The following is a 15,326-nucleotide window of genomic DNA, read 5'->3' as shown; positions in this document are numbered from 1 at the left end:
ATCATATTTTTCATATAGATGGGGGGGGGGGGGGGTCAAAAATAATGGGCCCCAGGTGTCACATATGCTAGGTATGCAACTGCTTCACCCCCTCTCCATTGCTATGGCATCTCTCTCCTTCCCTTCCATCTCCCCCTTCCTGCTCTGGCATCTCCTGTCCTTCCTTTCCCTCCCCTGGACTGGCATCTATCTCCTTCCCTCCCCTACCCCCATGCCCTGGCACCTTTCTCCTCTTCTCCCTTCCTTCCTTCCTTCCCCATGGCCTGGCATCTCTTTTTCCTCTCCCTTCCCTGTTCTTCATTCCTACCTTTCCTCCCCATGGCCTATCATCTCCTTTTCCTCTACTTTCCCTGCTCTTCCTTCCTTCCCTCCCTCTCCCCATCTCCTCTCCTCCCTTCCTTCTCCATGACCTGGCATCTCTTTTTCCTCTCCCTTCCCTATTCTTCCTTCCCTCCCTCCCTCCCCTTGACCTAGTATCTCTTTTTCCTCTCCATTCCCTGTTCATCCTTCCTTCCTTCCCTCCCCATAGCCTAGCATCTCCTTTTCCTCTCCTTTCATTGCTCTTCCTTCCTTCCCTCCCTCTCCCCAACTGGGTGCAACATTTCTCTTCCTCTTCCCTCTTCTCCCTCCCTTCTTTATAGTCTTTTCTCTCTCTCTCTCTCTCTCTCTCTCCCCTCTCCCCCCATCGTACACAGCATTTCCTCTCCTTCTCCTTTCCCTTCTTTCCTCTTTGTCACCCCCCTTCCCCCATAATCACCGCATCCTTCACAGCAAAGGCAATTCATTCCACATAGATAGACCGGCCAAAAATGAATTTCTTGAAATGAGGGAATCTCCAAAAGACATTTAGGGGGAAATTCTGTATAGGATGCCTGTTTCTGCAGGCACCTAAGAAGTGACTGAGAATTGCACACCGGTGTCCTACACAAAATCGCATATGCGCTAAGGACAGATGCCCAACCCATGGGAACGGGGAAGGCCCAACATTTTGGAAGAGGCAGGTCTGTCAGTAGGAATAAATGTGCAGCACTTTTGCTGGTCATCTTCTAAAGGTTTCAGGGGTCGGAAGATGTTGGGGGGGGGAGTGTTGGGGTGTGAGGGACTGTCGGTGTGTGTTGGGAAATGTCATGTGAATGTCATGTGGGTATTGAGGTATGTTGGGAAGTGTCAGTTGGGTGTTAAGCAATGTCAGGTGAGTGTTGGGAGGGTGTTAGGGTATATTAGGGTGTCAGGTGCTTAGTGTGGTCCTAAAGAGATACTTAGGGCTGCTTAAGCTCACCCAAGGCCACTTCTGGGCATAATTATGCCCATTCCCAGCCTTGGGTGAGCTTAAGCATCCCTAGGTGCCTCCCTGCACCCTCAACAGATGCCTATAGTATAGGCAGCCTTCCTCGGGGGGGGGGGGGGGTGGGAGGGGTTGGAAAACGTGTGCCCTGATTGGCTGCTTAGACATCTACCGCTGCCTACAGTTGGGACGCCGTTTAAAGAATGTGCCCATTACTCTACAATGAGAATACAATGTTCATGTAGGACAAAATGCCAAACCATAACATTTGGCAATCAATGAAGCTTAGATTGCAAGGGACTTATATGCTCCATCTTTGATAATCCCTAATGACTCGCATTGCAGCATTTTGAGTAACCTGCAAAGCCCTTAACAACATCTGTGGTAGAACACTAAACAGCAGGGTACAGGAAACAAGATGTGGGGACATGGAAGAAGAATAGGATGAATGAGAGAGAACAAAGTGACAAAAGTAAGATGGGGAGAAGAGAGAAAGCTATAGCAGATATGCAAACAAGGAGGAAAAGAACTGTGACAGAAATTCAGTAGTGTGTATATCACATGGTTTCTCCCTTTCCTCAGGACTCTGTCTGATTTGTGAGCGTTGCCTGAACATTCATGGTGGTTCATGCTCGGGAGCCTCTGTTAAGTGCAAAGAAGATGAGGCCGTGTGTGTTAGCAGAACAGAAAACACCACAATAGGTGAGTCCTGTCTTTCCAGGGAGATGCTGATAGGTCAGAGGCCATTCCATTACTGATTGGTTCCAGTTTTCTGCCTTGTTAAAAAAAAATAAAAAATCCTCAAATATAAATGTTATAGATTCAACTAAAGATCCCCGCAAGATGAAATGCTGACCTCTGTTCATATACCTTCAGAATTTCTCTATGTGTAATTCTTATTAATATCTTCTTACTTTCATAGAAAATGATTCGCGTTTGTCAATGTTCAAAGGGTGTATGAAGTATGACCCCAATATCTGTGACACGATTTTACATGGCGGTAATGATAGATTTCAAAATATGATATACAATAAGTGCTGCAAGGAAGACAACTGCAACAGAGAAAGTTTCACAGGTAGGATCTCTGTTTCTGTCTATCAAATCATGCAGGATACTCCAGGTCAGAGGGATATTATGATTCCTGCTAGGGAGACTATTTATAGCCCTCTACTAGAAGGGAAACCAGTGAAGCCTGGTTTATATTTGGGCTTCCCTTTTAGACTAACTAGTAGACACCAAGAAAACACACCAGTGCAAAATAATAACAATACTACTGATTTGGTGCTCATTAAATAAACAGCATCAACCCAGTATCCTCAACACATACTGTTTTTGCATATTTTAAGGGTCTCCATCTGTTTAAGGCTCACCATCTCTTTGGCATAATCAACTGTCTACTCTAATCCCCCTTCACTTTCCACCCAAATGATGGCAGAGTTTTTCTATGACAAGATTCACAAGATTCACCTTGCATTCTCAACCAGGTCACCTCCCTCCCATCTCTATTTCCAGCTATCCACTCTGTCAGCCACTCCAACTCCTGCTATCTTTTCCTCCTTTTCATAAATCACTGAAGAGAAAACTGCACATCTTCCCTTCTCCTGCAAGCCCACTACCTAGTCCTCTGACCCAATTCCCATCAACTTACTCAGTGCTATCTTTCCCATTGTCATCCCTCCTATCTGTCACATCCTCAACCTATCATTCTCCACTGCAACTGTTCTGATGTCTGCATACATTCCGTAGTCTCACCTCTCCTCAAAAAACCCTCACTAGATCCCATAACCCCCTCCAACTATCACCCTATCTCCCTCTTCCTCTTCTTCTCCAAGCAACTTGAACGTGTTCATCCCATTGCCTGGACTTCCTTTCATCTCAAGCTATTCTTTACCCACTTGAATCACTCCATTCCACAGAAATTACCCTTACTAAAGTCTCTTATGACCTGTTCCTGGCGAGATCCTGTACTCTATCCTCATCCTTCTCAATCTATCTGTTGACTTTGATGCTGTTGATCACCACCTACTCTTCGATAAGCTGCCCTTCCTGGGATTCCAGGATTCTGCTGTCTTCTAGTTTTGTTCCCAGCTCTCCCAACACACTTTCACTATTTGCATATGTGAATCCTCCACTGCTATCTCACTCTTTATCAGTGTACCTCAAGGCTCTGTCTTGGACCCTCTACTTTTCTCCATATATACTTACTCTCTCGGTCCATTGATCTCCTCCAATAACTTCCAATATCATCTCTATGCTGATGACTGCAAGATCTACCCCTCCACATCAGACATCTAATCCAGGCCCAAATCTCAGCCTGCCTGTCCAATATTGCCATCTGGATGTCTCACTGGCTTCCTGTCTATTGGAGAATCCAATTTAAGTGTGCAACTGTAATTTTTAAAATCCTACATAGGATTTTCTTTCCTTTGGTCTCTGTTTCGTTTAATTCATGAAAACTCTAACTTTAGGAGTTCTCAGAAATTTAAACTTGGCTTTCCCACTGTAAAGAGAATAAATACTATGGCCAATTTCTGTTGATCTTTTTCCTTTTTGTTTGTAAAAATTTGGAATGATCTTCCTTCTATAGTTCTCCCTCATCTATCAACTTTCCTTAAAGTATTGAAGACGTACATATTTCAGAAATGTATTAATGACTCTTCCTCTTCAAACTAACAACTATAAAATAAAATTTCAGGCCTAAAAGTTAAAATTTTTTTTCTCTAATCTCTTGTGTATTTTTTTTTTTTTAGTTCCAGTAATTTTATTGGTTTTATGAACAGTATAATAAAGAAATATAAGAGAAGCTTCCGAAAAAACTACGGAAGTAATCAAAAGAGAAGGACACCATCAAGTATATCACATTGCATGAGGTAGAGATCGGGCAATAGAAAACAAACAAAAATACTATACAGCAAGTATATGTTAATACATCAGCTATCGATAAAGAACGTAGACAGAAAAAGGGAGAAGAAACATCAGATGATAAGTGACAAGTGAGTACAATGGCAGGAATAAATATTACTGACAGTAATCATGTTAAATCATACGGAAAACTATCATATCAGAAAATACAGCAACAGAATGAATGCTCATAGTAGACATATTGGGCCTGATTCTCTAAAAGTGCGTCCCGATTTTAGGCAGCTGTAGGCGTCCTACAGCTGTCTAATCAGCCAAACGGGATGCACGTTTTTTTAAAAAAAATGCTCCCCAGGCAGGCCACCTATATTGAAGGCGAGGCCCGCAAGACACCTAGGCCCTGATTCTGAATAGGACGCCCGGGAGAGGCGTCCTATTCAGAATCGGCCTAAACTAAACCCCGATTCTGTAACCGGCGTCCATGTTACAGACGCGGGTTAGAGAAATGGGTTAGATTAGACACGGCCCGCTATACTTATCGCGGCAAGGGATCTCTCTGCCGCTATAAGTATATCGGGCCGCGGCCCCCTGACCAGGAGGGTGCCCAAACCCTCTGCCCGAAGACGCACCCCCCCCGACACTAACGACCGCCCCCCCGACACTACTGACCGCCCCCCCCGACATTACCGATCCCCCCCGCCCCCGACAATATCGATAGCTGGCAGGAGGGTGCCCAATCCCTCCTGCCCAAAGACGCACCCCCCCCGACGCTAACCCCCCCAAACCTCCACTCCACCAAACCTGTTCTTAGATGGGTCTTGCACGTCTTGAGCCGGCAGGCACGCCTCGTCGAAATGAAGAAGGCCCGCCCCTTCCCGGCCCATCCCGCCGAAGCCTAAGGCCTGATTGGCCCAGGCTCTAGAAGCCTGGACCAATCAGGCCTTAGGCATAGTGGGTCCGCCCATCCCCACTTAATCTAAGGCCTGATTGGCCAAACAGACCTTAGATTAAGGTGGGGATGGGCGGACCCGCTATGCCTAAGGCCTGATTGGTCCAAGCTTCTAGAGCCTGGGCCAATCAGGCCTTAGGCTTCGGCGGGATGGGCCGGGAAGGGGCGGGCCCGCTTCATTTCGATGAGGCGTGCCTGCCGGCTCAAGACGTGCAAGACCCATCTAAGAACAGGTTTGGTGGAGTGGAGGTTTGGGGGTGGTTAGCGCCGGGGGGGGGTGCATCTTTGGGCAGGAGGGATTGGGCACCCTCCTGCCAGCTATCGATATTGTCGGGGGGGGGATCGGTAATGTCGGGGGGGGCGGTCATTAGTGTCGGGGGGGGGCGGTCGTTAGTGTCAGTGGGGGGGTGCGTCTTCGGGCAGAGGGTTTGGGCCCCCTCCTGGTCAGGGGGCCGCGGCCCGCTATACTTATAGCGGCAGAGAGATCCCTTGCCGTGATAAGTATAGCGGCCGCTTCTACTTACAATGTAGGCCAGCATTTTGCTGGCCTACATTTTAAGCTTCTCCTCTACTAGGGAGACGCGTAGGGCCGCCTAGGTTCAGCCTAAGGCCCGCCTAAGGCCCTTAGACGAGCTTAGGCATCTTGCGGGTCTCCCTAGGCTCCCGGAGGTGCCTTCAGGCTTGCCTGGGGAGCATTTTTTTTTTTTTAAATGTGCATCCCGATTGGCTGATTAGACAGCTGTAGGACGCCTAAAATCGGGATGCACTTTAGAGAATCAGGGCCATTGAATATTAATATGAATATGATAAAAAGAGATCAGGTATGATCATAGTCAAAGGTCCAAACCACAAAACTCCATTATTATCGACCAAGTTTTATTATAGGATAACGATAATTTACAACGGCCCGCTATATGACGTTCGTATTTATTATGGAGACAAACAGAGTTCCACCACTGGTTGAAGTCAAGTTTTGTAAAGTCTTAAGAACATAAGAACTGCCATCTCCGGATCAGACCCATGGTCCATCGAGTCCGGCGATCCGCACACACGGCGGCCCAGTCAGGTATACACCTGATGTAGGTTTAGTCACCCATATCCCTCTATGCCTCTCGTAAGGAGATGTGCATCTAATTTGCCTTTGAATCCTAGCACAGTGGATTCCTTAATAACCTCCTTTGGGAGAGCATTCCAGGCATCTACCACTCGCTGCATGAAGCAGAACTTCCTGACATTTGTCCTGGACTTGTCCCCCCTTAGCTTCAAACCATGTCCTCTTGTCCGTGTCACGTTGGACAATGTAAATAATTTATTTTCCTGCTCTATTTTATCGATGCCTTTCAGTATTTTGAACGTCTCGATCATGTCCCCTCGCAGCCTCCTCTTCTCAAGGGAGAACAGTCCCAGTTTCTTGAGTCGTTCCTCATATTCCAAGTTCTCCATACCTTTTATTAGCTTCGTTGCTCGTCTCTGCACCCTCTCCAGTAGTTTTATATCCTTCTTTAGGTTGGGAGACCAATGTTGGACACAGTATTCCAAGTGTGGTCTGACCATTGCTCTATAAAGCAGCATTATGACTTTCTTCGATCTACTCATGATTCCTTTCTTTATCATGCCTAACATTCTGTTTGCTTTCTTTGCCGCTGCCGCGCATTGTGCTGATGGCTTCAGGATCCTATCTATCAGTACACCCAGGTCCTTTTCTTGTTCGCTCTTACCCAGAGTTGCGCCTGACATTCTATACTCATGTTCCTTATTCTTACTACCTAAATGCATTACTTTGCATTTCTCCATGTTGAACTTCATCTGCCATTGCTCTGCCCATTTCTCTAACTGATACAAGTCGCTCTGGAGTTCCACGCTATCCTCCTGCGATCTGATTGCCCGGCATAGCTTTGTGTCGTCTGCAAACTTAATGATCTCACTGGATATTCCATCTTACAGGTCATTGATATAAATATTAAATAGGATCAGCCCAAGTACCGAGCCCTGGGGCACACCACTAGTCACTTTCTCCCAGTCTGAGAACTTCCCATTTATGCCCACTCTCTGCTTTCTGTTTTCCAGCCATTTGCCTATCCACCTTTGTATATCTCCCTCTATTCCATGGCTTTGTAGTTTCCTGAGAAGTCTTTCATGTGGAACTTTGTCGAACGCTTTCTGGAAGTCCAAATATATTATGTCCACCGGCATTCCACTATCAATTTGCTTGTTCACGGTCTCAAAAAATTGAAGTAAATTCGTTAAACATGATTTCCCTTTCCTGAACCCATGTTGACTGGGTTTCAGCAAGTCGTGTGTATCTAAGTGCCGGACTATGCTATCCTTGATCAGTGCTTCAACCATCTTTCCAGGGACAGACGTAAGGCTCACAGGTCTGTAGTTGCCCGGTGTCACACCCCGGGTTCTTGCCGATGTTGCAAGCCCCAGGAAAATGACCAAAACTCCAGTCCCACGTGCCCCTTGCTACTAAGGGATCCTCCAGGTCTTACTTTTAGGCATGCATGCAAGGAATACAGGTTTCAGTCAGAATGTGAAAAACCAAAAGTAGCTTTATTTCAGTAATGGTAACATAATTCAAAAACATTCAGGCATCAGCCTTGCAGTGCAATATGCAGTCACAGCACATGACATCAAACTCATAAAGGTTCCAAAAACAAAAACTCGAATAACACTGTAATTACCAACAGTCCCTGCTTCTGGGCTTGCAAGCTTATGGGTCTCAGTTCTCTTCACCAGAGCAACAGTGTTTTAAATCAATATTCTTTTGGACCAAACAGTTCATTGTTATGTTCAAAAATCATTGATATATCACAAGTCTTCAATAGCACATGTACGTTTCCCTTCTCTGCAATAGTGCACTTGGGATTAGCCACAGCTGAGAGAAAACAACGTGCTGGCTCCGCTTGGCAATCAGCCAGGAAGTACAACCACTCATACCACGTTATATAATTCAGGGCTTTAAAGAAATCTTCTGCATTTAAGCTTTCAGGGAGAGTTTTAAAACTGAAGTTTCTAAACTTTCGGATTCCCTAGCAGCACAGAGGAATGAACAGCATGAGAAACCATCCAGGTTTAAACTCACTATATTTCCATAGGCAATGGCTGAGTTTCAATGCTTGCCTGGCTTGCCTGGGTGTCCATTGCTTCCTTCTCTGGCTGCTCCCAAGGCTCCCTGATATGAGCTGCATCCTCTGCTTCTAGCATGGGCCAGTCTGAGAGAGTCTGGCTCTCTCCAGCTTCATACCCTCCTGGGTATTCCTCTCCCGGGTGCCTCGTGAGTCTGGCTTCCCTTGGCTGCCTCCCCCTCTCTGTTCCCAGCAGGCTCATTATATCTGGTGGAAAACCACTCCCCTTCTGAGACTGTGGGGGAAGGGTTTTCCACCCACTGACTTGCTTCCTGCCTTCACAAACGGGATACTTTCTAGCCCTGGTTTTAACTGGCTGTTCAAATTTCCTGAGGTATTTAACAGTGTCAGGATGAGGTTTGCCTAGAGTGAAACTTTCACACTTATCCTGCCCTGTTTCTGTTATTTCCATTTCCCAGTCAGAGCTAGAGTCAGCTTGATTAATTAATTGGTCAGTCACCTGATCCGCTCTCCTGCACCTAGGTGGCTTGTGCACATTCCTGCTCACTGGGACAAAACCAGGAACGGATCCGGGTTTATTGTGGGTAAGACCCGAAATGGACCTGGGTTTGTCACACCGGTTCTCCTCTCGATCCTTTTTTGAAAATTGGCGTGACGTTCGCTATCTTCCAGTCGTCTGGTATCTATCCAGTTCTGATTGTCAGATTGGCAAGTTTTTGCAATAACTCTCCGATTTCAACCTTCAATTCCTTTAAGACTCTAGGGTGAATTCCATCCGGTCCAGGGGATTTGTCACTTTTAAGTTTGTCGATCTGGTAGTATATCTGGTCCAACTCCACTTCAACTGTGGTGAGGCTGTCTTTTATTACTCCACTAAACACTTTCACTACTTCTGGTATTTTTGCAGTATCCTCCTCCGTAAAGACGGACGCAAAGAAGGAATTTAGTTTGTCTGCAATTTGTTTATCTTCCTTGATGTACCCTTTTTTCCCTGGTCGTCCAGGGGTCCCACCGCCTCTTTTGCGGGTTTTTTCCCTTTCACGTATCTAAAGAAGGGCTTGAAGTTTTTGGCCTCTTACGCTATTTTTTCCTCATAGTCCTTTTTGGCATCCCTCACCGCCTTGTGACATTTCTTCTGATCATCTTTATGTTTTTTCCATGCTTCGGTTGTTTTCATGTGTTTCCATTTTTTGAAAGAGTCCTTCTTTTCTTTTATGGCTTCCCTCACCTGTCTGGTAAGCCATGCCGGTTCTCCCTTTTTTGGAAATCCTCGGAATGTGGAGATTTTGTGCTTCTGTGATAGTATTTTTCAGTAGGGACCATGCCTGGTCTACCGTTTCAAGTTTGTCCACTTTTTTCTTGAGTCGTTGTTTCACCATGGCTCTCATGCGATCGTATTTGCCCTTTTTAAAGTTTAAGGTTGTGGTTAAGGTTTTGGCACATTTTCTATTCCAGATGTCAAGCTTAAAGTTGATCACATTGTGATCGCTCATCCCCAGCGGTACCGTAACTTCTACTTCTTTTGTCGGTCCCGTGAGGCCATTTAGTACCAAGTCCAGGGTGGCGTTGCCTCTTGTCGGCTCTTTTACCATTTGTTCCAGGAAGCAATCACCTAGCGCCTCCAGGAACTTGGCCTCCTTTCCGCAGTTGGAGGTTCCTAGTATCCTTGGGAAATTGAAGTCTCCCAATATTATTACATTGCCCATCTTGCATTCTTGTTTGATTTCCTCTATCATTTCTGAGTCAGTTTCCTCTGCCTGTCCTGGGGGACGATAGTAAAGGCCAATTTTCGTGTCTGCGCTGTTTTGGCCAGGAATCTTGATCCAGAGGGACTCCAGCTTCTCTTTCATTTCCGTCGTAGCCATTCCAACAGATTCTACTCCTTCCTGAAAATATAGGGCAATACCTCCACCTTTCTGCCCTACTCGATCTCTTCTATATAGTTTGTATCCCTGTAGTACTGTGTCCTATTTGTTTTCTTCATTCCACCATGTTTCCGTTATGCCAATGATTTCCAACTTATCATGTCTTGCTATTGTCTCTAGTTCCCCCATTTTGTTTCCTAGACTTTTAGCATTCGTATACATATATTTGAGTTCTCTTTGTGGTACCTTTTTGGACTTTCTACTCTTTGCTGTCCCTACTGTTTCTTTCACGGTATCCTTAACCGCTCCAGTGTTATCTCCCTTGTTTGCTGTGCGGTCATCCCCTCCTGTGTCTGAGTTGTCCCTTCCTGCCTTATCTTCCTTATTTTCTGTGAGGTCGTCCCCTCCTGTGTATGAGTAGTAGCCCATGGTTCCTTCATCGGGGCATCCTGTCATCCGTGCCATCGACTGGTGGTCGACTGTCGGCTTTCCCCTATTTATTAGTTTAAAGCCTTCTCGATGGCCTTCTTCATGTTGCCTGCCAGTACTCTTGCTCCTTCCTTCTTGAGGTGTAGTCCATCCTTTCTGTAGTACTTGCTTTTTCCCCAGAATGCCGTCCAGTTGCACACGAAGTCAAAGCCTTCTTCTTCGCACCATCGTCTCATCCAGGCGTTAATAGCTTGCAATTCCCCTTGTCTCTTTCCATCCGCTCTTGGTACTGGGAGTATCTCGGAGAAGGCCACCTTCACCTCCCTGATCTTCAGCTGTCTTCCAAGTGAGCGGAGCTGGCCCTTCATCTCTTCCCTGTCATATTTCCGTCCGCTCACATCATTTGTTCCCACGTGAATGAGCACAGCAGTATCCTCTCCCCCTGCGCTGTCTATGATCCTGGAGATCCTGTTGGCCACATCCTTCACTCTTGCTCCAGGCAGACAGGTGACTATTCTGTCCTCTCTTCCTCCTGCGGTGTGGCTGTCCACGTGACTTATAATGAAGTCGCCTACGATGATCCCCATCTTCTTTATTCGGGGGTTTCTTGGGGGTCGTAAGTCCACGTCTATGGTATAGGGCCAGTCTTCTTCCTCCAGTGCTACTCTTGAAATTGTTTTCGGCTCTTCAGATGGGGGGACGTCTTCCTGCATTCTCTCTCTTCCTCCTGGTGTGTGGATGTCTCCTACGTCATCTTCGGTTTTTTCTGTGTTTGCATGGGTGTCTTCTCTCCTCTCTTCCAGGCCTTCTTTCTGGGTATCTTGGGTACAGCTTTCCAGCCCTGGGATCTCTACATGTTGCTGGTGGGCTTACTCGATGAATCTTTCTAGTTCCACGATCCCTTCGCTGGTATCGGGCTCCCCTAGCAACTTCTCCTGCATGCAGTTTTCCTCCTTCCTGGCAAGGAGTTCTTCGAGTTCCATCACAGATCCCTCCAGCAGCCGAACTTGCAGTTTCAGGCTGTCCAGCTCCTCGCATCAGCTGCAAACGTATGCCCTAGTCCCCGAGGGGAGGTAGTCATACATACTGCAGCCGGTGCAGAAGACTGGAAAGCTCATCTTCTGGCTTCCGTGGGCGCTCATGTCTTGTTCTCCTTCTCAATTGTGTGTGTCCTGCCCTCTTGATAGCAGTCCTCCTGTTGATTGTTGGTCTCGGTTGTGTTGGTGCTGTTGAGCTGATTGAGAGTGCTTGTCTCGGTGTGTGCTGTGTGGCTAGGTAATAGTAAACAAAAGAACAATAACCGGAATGTAACTTACGTATTGGGGCTCCCTGTTAGTTGGCCCAGCTTCCTGGCTCCTTCTGCAGGCTCCTTTGCAAAGGCGCTCTTGCTAAGGTGAGCGCCTTTACCGCGCGGCCGAACGGCTGTACGCCGTTGGCTCTCCTCCTGTTAAGGGGGAGTCTGGCGCTCTGGTGGTGACGCTGGCGGTGACGCATTGGGGTGGGCGGAGCTCCCTCACGCTACTGCTCGCTGCCTGCCTCTGTCTCCTGCTTCTTCTCTCTCTCTCTCTCTCCCGCCGCTGTCCTCGCCGGGCCTGCCTTCTCCCGCACTGGCCGAAGCTGCACTGTGTAGCGCTGCGCTCTCCTCCTGTTAAGGGGGAGTCTGGCGCTCTGGTGGTGACGCTGGCGGTGATGCGTTGGGGGTGGGCGGAGCTCCCTCACGCTCCCCCATGCTACCGCTCGCTGCCTGCCTCTGTCTCCTGCTTCTTCTCTCTCTCTCCCGCCGCTGTCCAGGGCTTGCCTTCTCCCGCATCGGCCGAAGTTTTGTAATATTATTTGAAGAGCGAGAAATAATAAAAAGGTTAAAAGGCGGTCATGATACATAGAGAGAGGTGTGGAGAGAGCTAGAGATCCCTGAATTATAATATCAAAAGATAAGGGGTTAGTAAGCGCAAAAATTTTGGTAATCATCTGCCAAATAGATGTCCAGAAGATCTGTAAATGAGGACATTCATATAACATATGGCGTAAGGATCCTTCAGAGGACTTGCAGGTCTAACATAGATTATCCGAGGATCTCATGACTTTAGCTGTTTTGCGGGAGTCCAAAAGGTTCGATGGTAAAGGAAAATCGCTGTTTGTCTATAAGAGGCAGAATGAAGGGACTTAAAAATTTTGGTCCATATAGTAATCCAGACTCCATCAGTGATAGGAGACTTCAATATCTGATTCCATTTGGTTTTGGATTCCAGGAGTGCAGGAAAACATATAGATTGAATAAGTTTATACCAATTGGAAGACTGACCCCTGGAGGCTGGAAAAGTGAGAATCTTAGAATGTAAGTGCGGGTTAGTATGAAGAGAGGAAGGAGAAGAAAATTTCGCAGTAAGACAATGGTGTAGTTGTACCCATCTAAAGTACTGAGAAGCGGGAATATTAAATTTTGCCATAATATTGGAGAAGGTAATCCATTTGTCATCTACAATAAGATGAGATACATTCCAAAAAGCCCTGATGATGCCAAGTTTTCCAAACCATAACTGCATTATCAATCTTAAGGTTGGGGTAGTAGTATAATGGGTACACCTCATGTCAAACTGATTGACAGGTGAGATAAGATAAGGATCGACCAATCAGCGTTCACTTCTGGGTTAAGCCCCGCCCATTGTCCTGCCTTAGTCTCCGCCCATAGCCCCGCCCCCACCCATGGCCCCGCCCTAGTCTCCGCCCATGGCCCCGCCCCTCCCATAGGAATGAATGGTGGTAGCCCCGCCCATGGCCACACCCCCGCCCATGGCCCCACCCCACCCTTCACCTAAGCCCCGCCCCTCCCATAGGAATGAATGGTGGTAGCCCCGCCCATGGCCACACACCCCGCCCATGGCCCCACCCCTCAAGCCCCGCCCCCACCCCTGTCCCCACCCCTCAAGCCACGCCCCCACCCATGACCCCGCCCCCTCAAGCCCCGCCCCCGGAAATGCACTTTTGATGACATCACCGGAAATGGGGGCGTGTTTAACCCCGAAAATACGCTTTCTGATGACATCACCGGAAATGGGAGTGCCTGCCCCCTACCGGAAATGCGCTTTTCTGATGACATAGGCGGAAATTGGGTAAATGACGCGGCGGAAATGCGCTTTTCTGAACACGTAGGCGGAAGTAGGGTAAATGACGCGGCGGAAATGCGCTTTTCTGAACACGTAGGCGGAAGTAGGGAAACAGACTCGGTCAAAACACCCACCCAGAAAAGAAGCGTCTTTATTTTAACAGTTTTTAGTTAAAAGACAGGGTTTAAGAGCTCACAGATAGAGCAGAGCACAAAACAAAAGGCATTCACAAAATCTTTCCTGCTTTTTAAAACAGAGTAGGGGCAGAAACAAACGAGAAAAAAAAAAAAAAAAAAGTTGCATTTGCTTTTAACACCCTTTTCAGTAGGAATTCTGAGCTAATGGTTAATGGGTCAGCTCCCCTATTGTCATGGTAACAGCTGATAAGACCCTTGCAACACCCCTCCCCCTGATAAAACCAAGGGGAGAGATGCGGAAGTGTGTTTAAACATGTCTGAACTTGTCCCGGCCCCCCCTACTGTTGTCTTAACAATCTGAAAAAAAAAAACACAAGGCAAAAGTCTTTATTGAAGCAAATTTATTATGATCCACATGCGGCAGGAAGCTATGGAGGCATTAACCCTCTACTTCAAGCGGCTAAAAAGAGTGATATAACAGTTCGGAGAAAAGATGTGGTGGATTGGGTCACCGGTCAAAACGCATACAATTTACACAGACCGGCTAGAATCCATTTTAAAAGAAATAAAACAACAGACAGTGGCAAAGTGACTTAGTCAACATGTCAGCCTTTGCCCCCCTTATAACAACGGTTACAAATACATCTTAACGGTAATAGATAACCTGTCAAAATATGCACGGGTCGTTTCTTTAAAAACAAAAACCGGTCGTGAAGTTACCGAAGCCTTTGAAACAATATTTAATTTAGGGCGTACATCTGAAAAACTTCAAACAGACAAGGGTAAAGAATTTTGTGACCCATAATGATGTTAAAGCAGCTGTAGTGGAAAGATTTAACAGGACTTTAAAATCCATAATACCTTTACTTACCAAGACGTCCTACAGGCTATGGTGTACATCCGTATGGGCACGCGTTTCCGGTTGCCGCGCGGCGGCACACGTACGGCACAAAGGAAACATAAGTTTAACCCCCACCCTGACAGGTAACACCCCCGGAAATACGCTTTCTGGTGACATCATAGGAAAAGGGAGTGCCTGCCCCGACAGGAAATGCGCTTTTCTGATGACATAGGCGGAAATTGGGTAAATGGAGCGACGGATATGCGCTTTTCTGAACACGTAGGCGGAAACAGACTTAGTCAAAACCCCCCCCCCACCCGGAAATGAAGTGGGGTTTAAGAGCTCACAGATAGAGCAGAGCAGAAAACAAAAGGCATTCACAAAATATTTCCTGCTTTTTAAAACAGAGTAGGGGCAGAAACAAACGAGAAAAGTTGCATTAGCTTTTAACATCCTTTTCAGTAGGAATTCAATGTCTGTCACGAAGGCTCGTAGATTGAGTTACTTTCTTAAAGATCGTGATGTAGAAAAAGAGGGTTACCCAAAGACCGAAAAACTGTACGAATCAGACAAAGAAAATATGGATCCCTTTAACACGCAGGTAACTGAAAAAAGGCCTACCAAGAGGCCTCGTAACTTTCTTAAAGACTGTAATGCGGAGAAAGAGGGTTACTCACCGTCTGAAAAACCGATTGACTTGACGGCAGATACCGGGGAGCATACGCACGAATTAACAGATTCTGAAATACAAGAGTTTCCAGATGCTCA

The 15,326-nt window shown here is 46.8% G+C and overlaps 1 protein-coding gene across 1 annotated transcript in view; it reads left to right on the top strand.

The window, feature by feature from the left end:
- Positions 1 to 15,326, top strand: part of LOC117345759 (phospholipase A2 inhibitor and Ly6/PLAUR domain-containing protein-like) — a 114,939-nt gene that overhangs the window by 10,045 nt on the left and 89,568 nt on the right. Inside the window, exons 2-3 of the mRNA XM_033914878.1 lie at positions 1,868 to 1,987; positions 2,208 to 2,360. Coding sequence (XP_033770769.1) covers positions 1,868 to 1,987; positions 2,208 to 2,360 — 273 coding nt within the window. The remainder of the gene's footprint in view (positions 1 to 1,867; positions 1,988 to 2,207; positions 2,361 to 15,326) is intronic.

The sequence above is a fragment of the Geotrypetes seraphini genome, chromosome 11 (genome assembly GCF_902459505.1).
Source record: "Geotrypetes seraphini chromosome 11, aGeoSer1.1, whole genome shotgun sequence".
Classification (NCBI taxonomy): domain Eukaryota; kingdom Metazoa; phylum Chordata; class Amphibia; order Gymnophiona; family Dermophiidae; genus Geotrypetes; species Geotrypetes seraphini.
The sequence above is the reverse complement of the archived record's forward strand: the minus strand, read 5'-3'. Positions and strand labels throughout refer to the sequence as shown.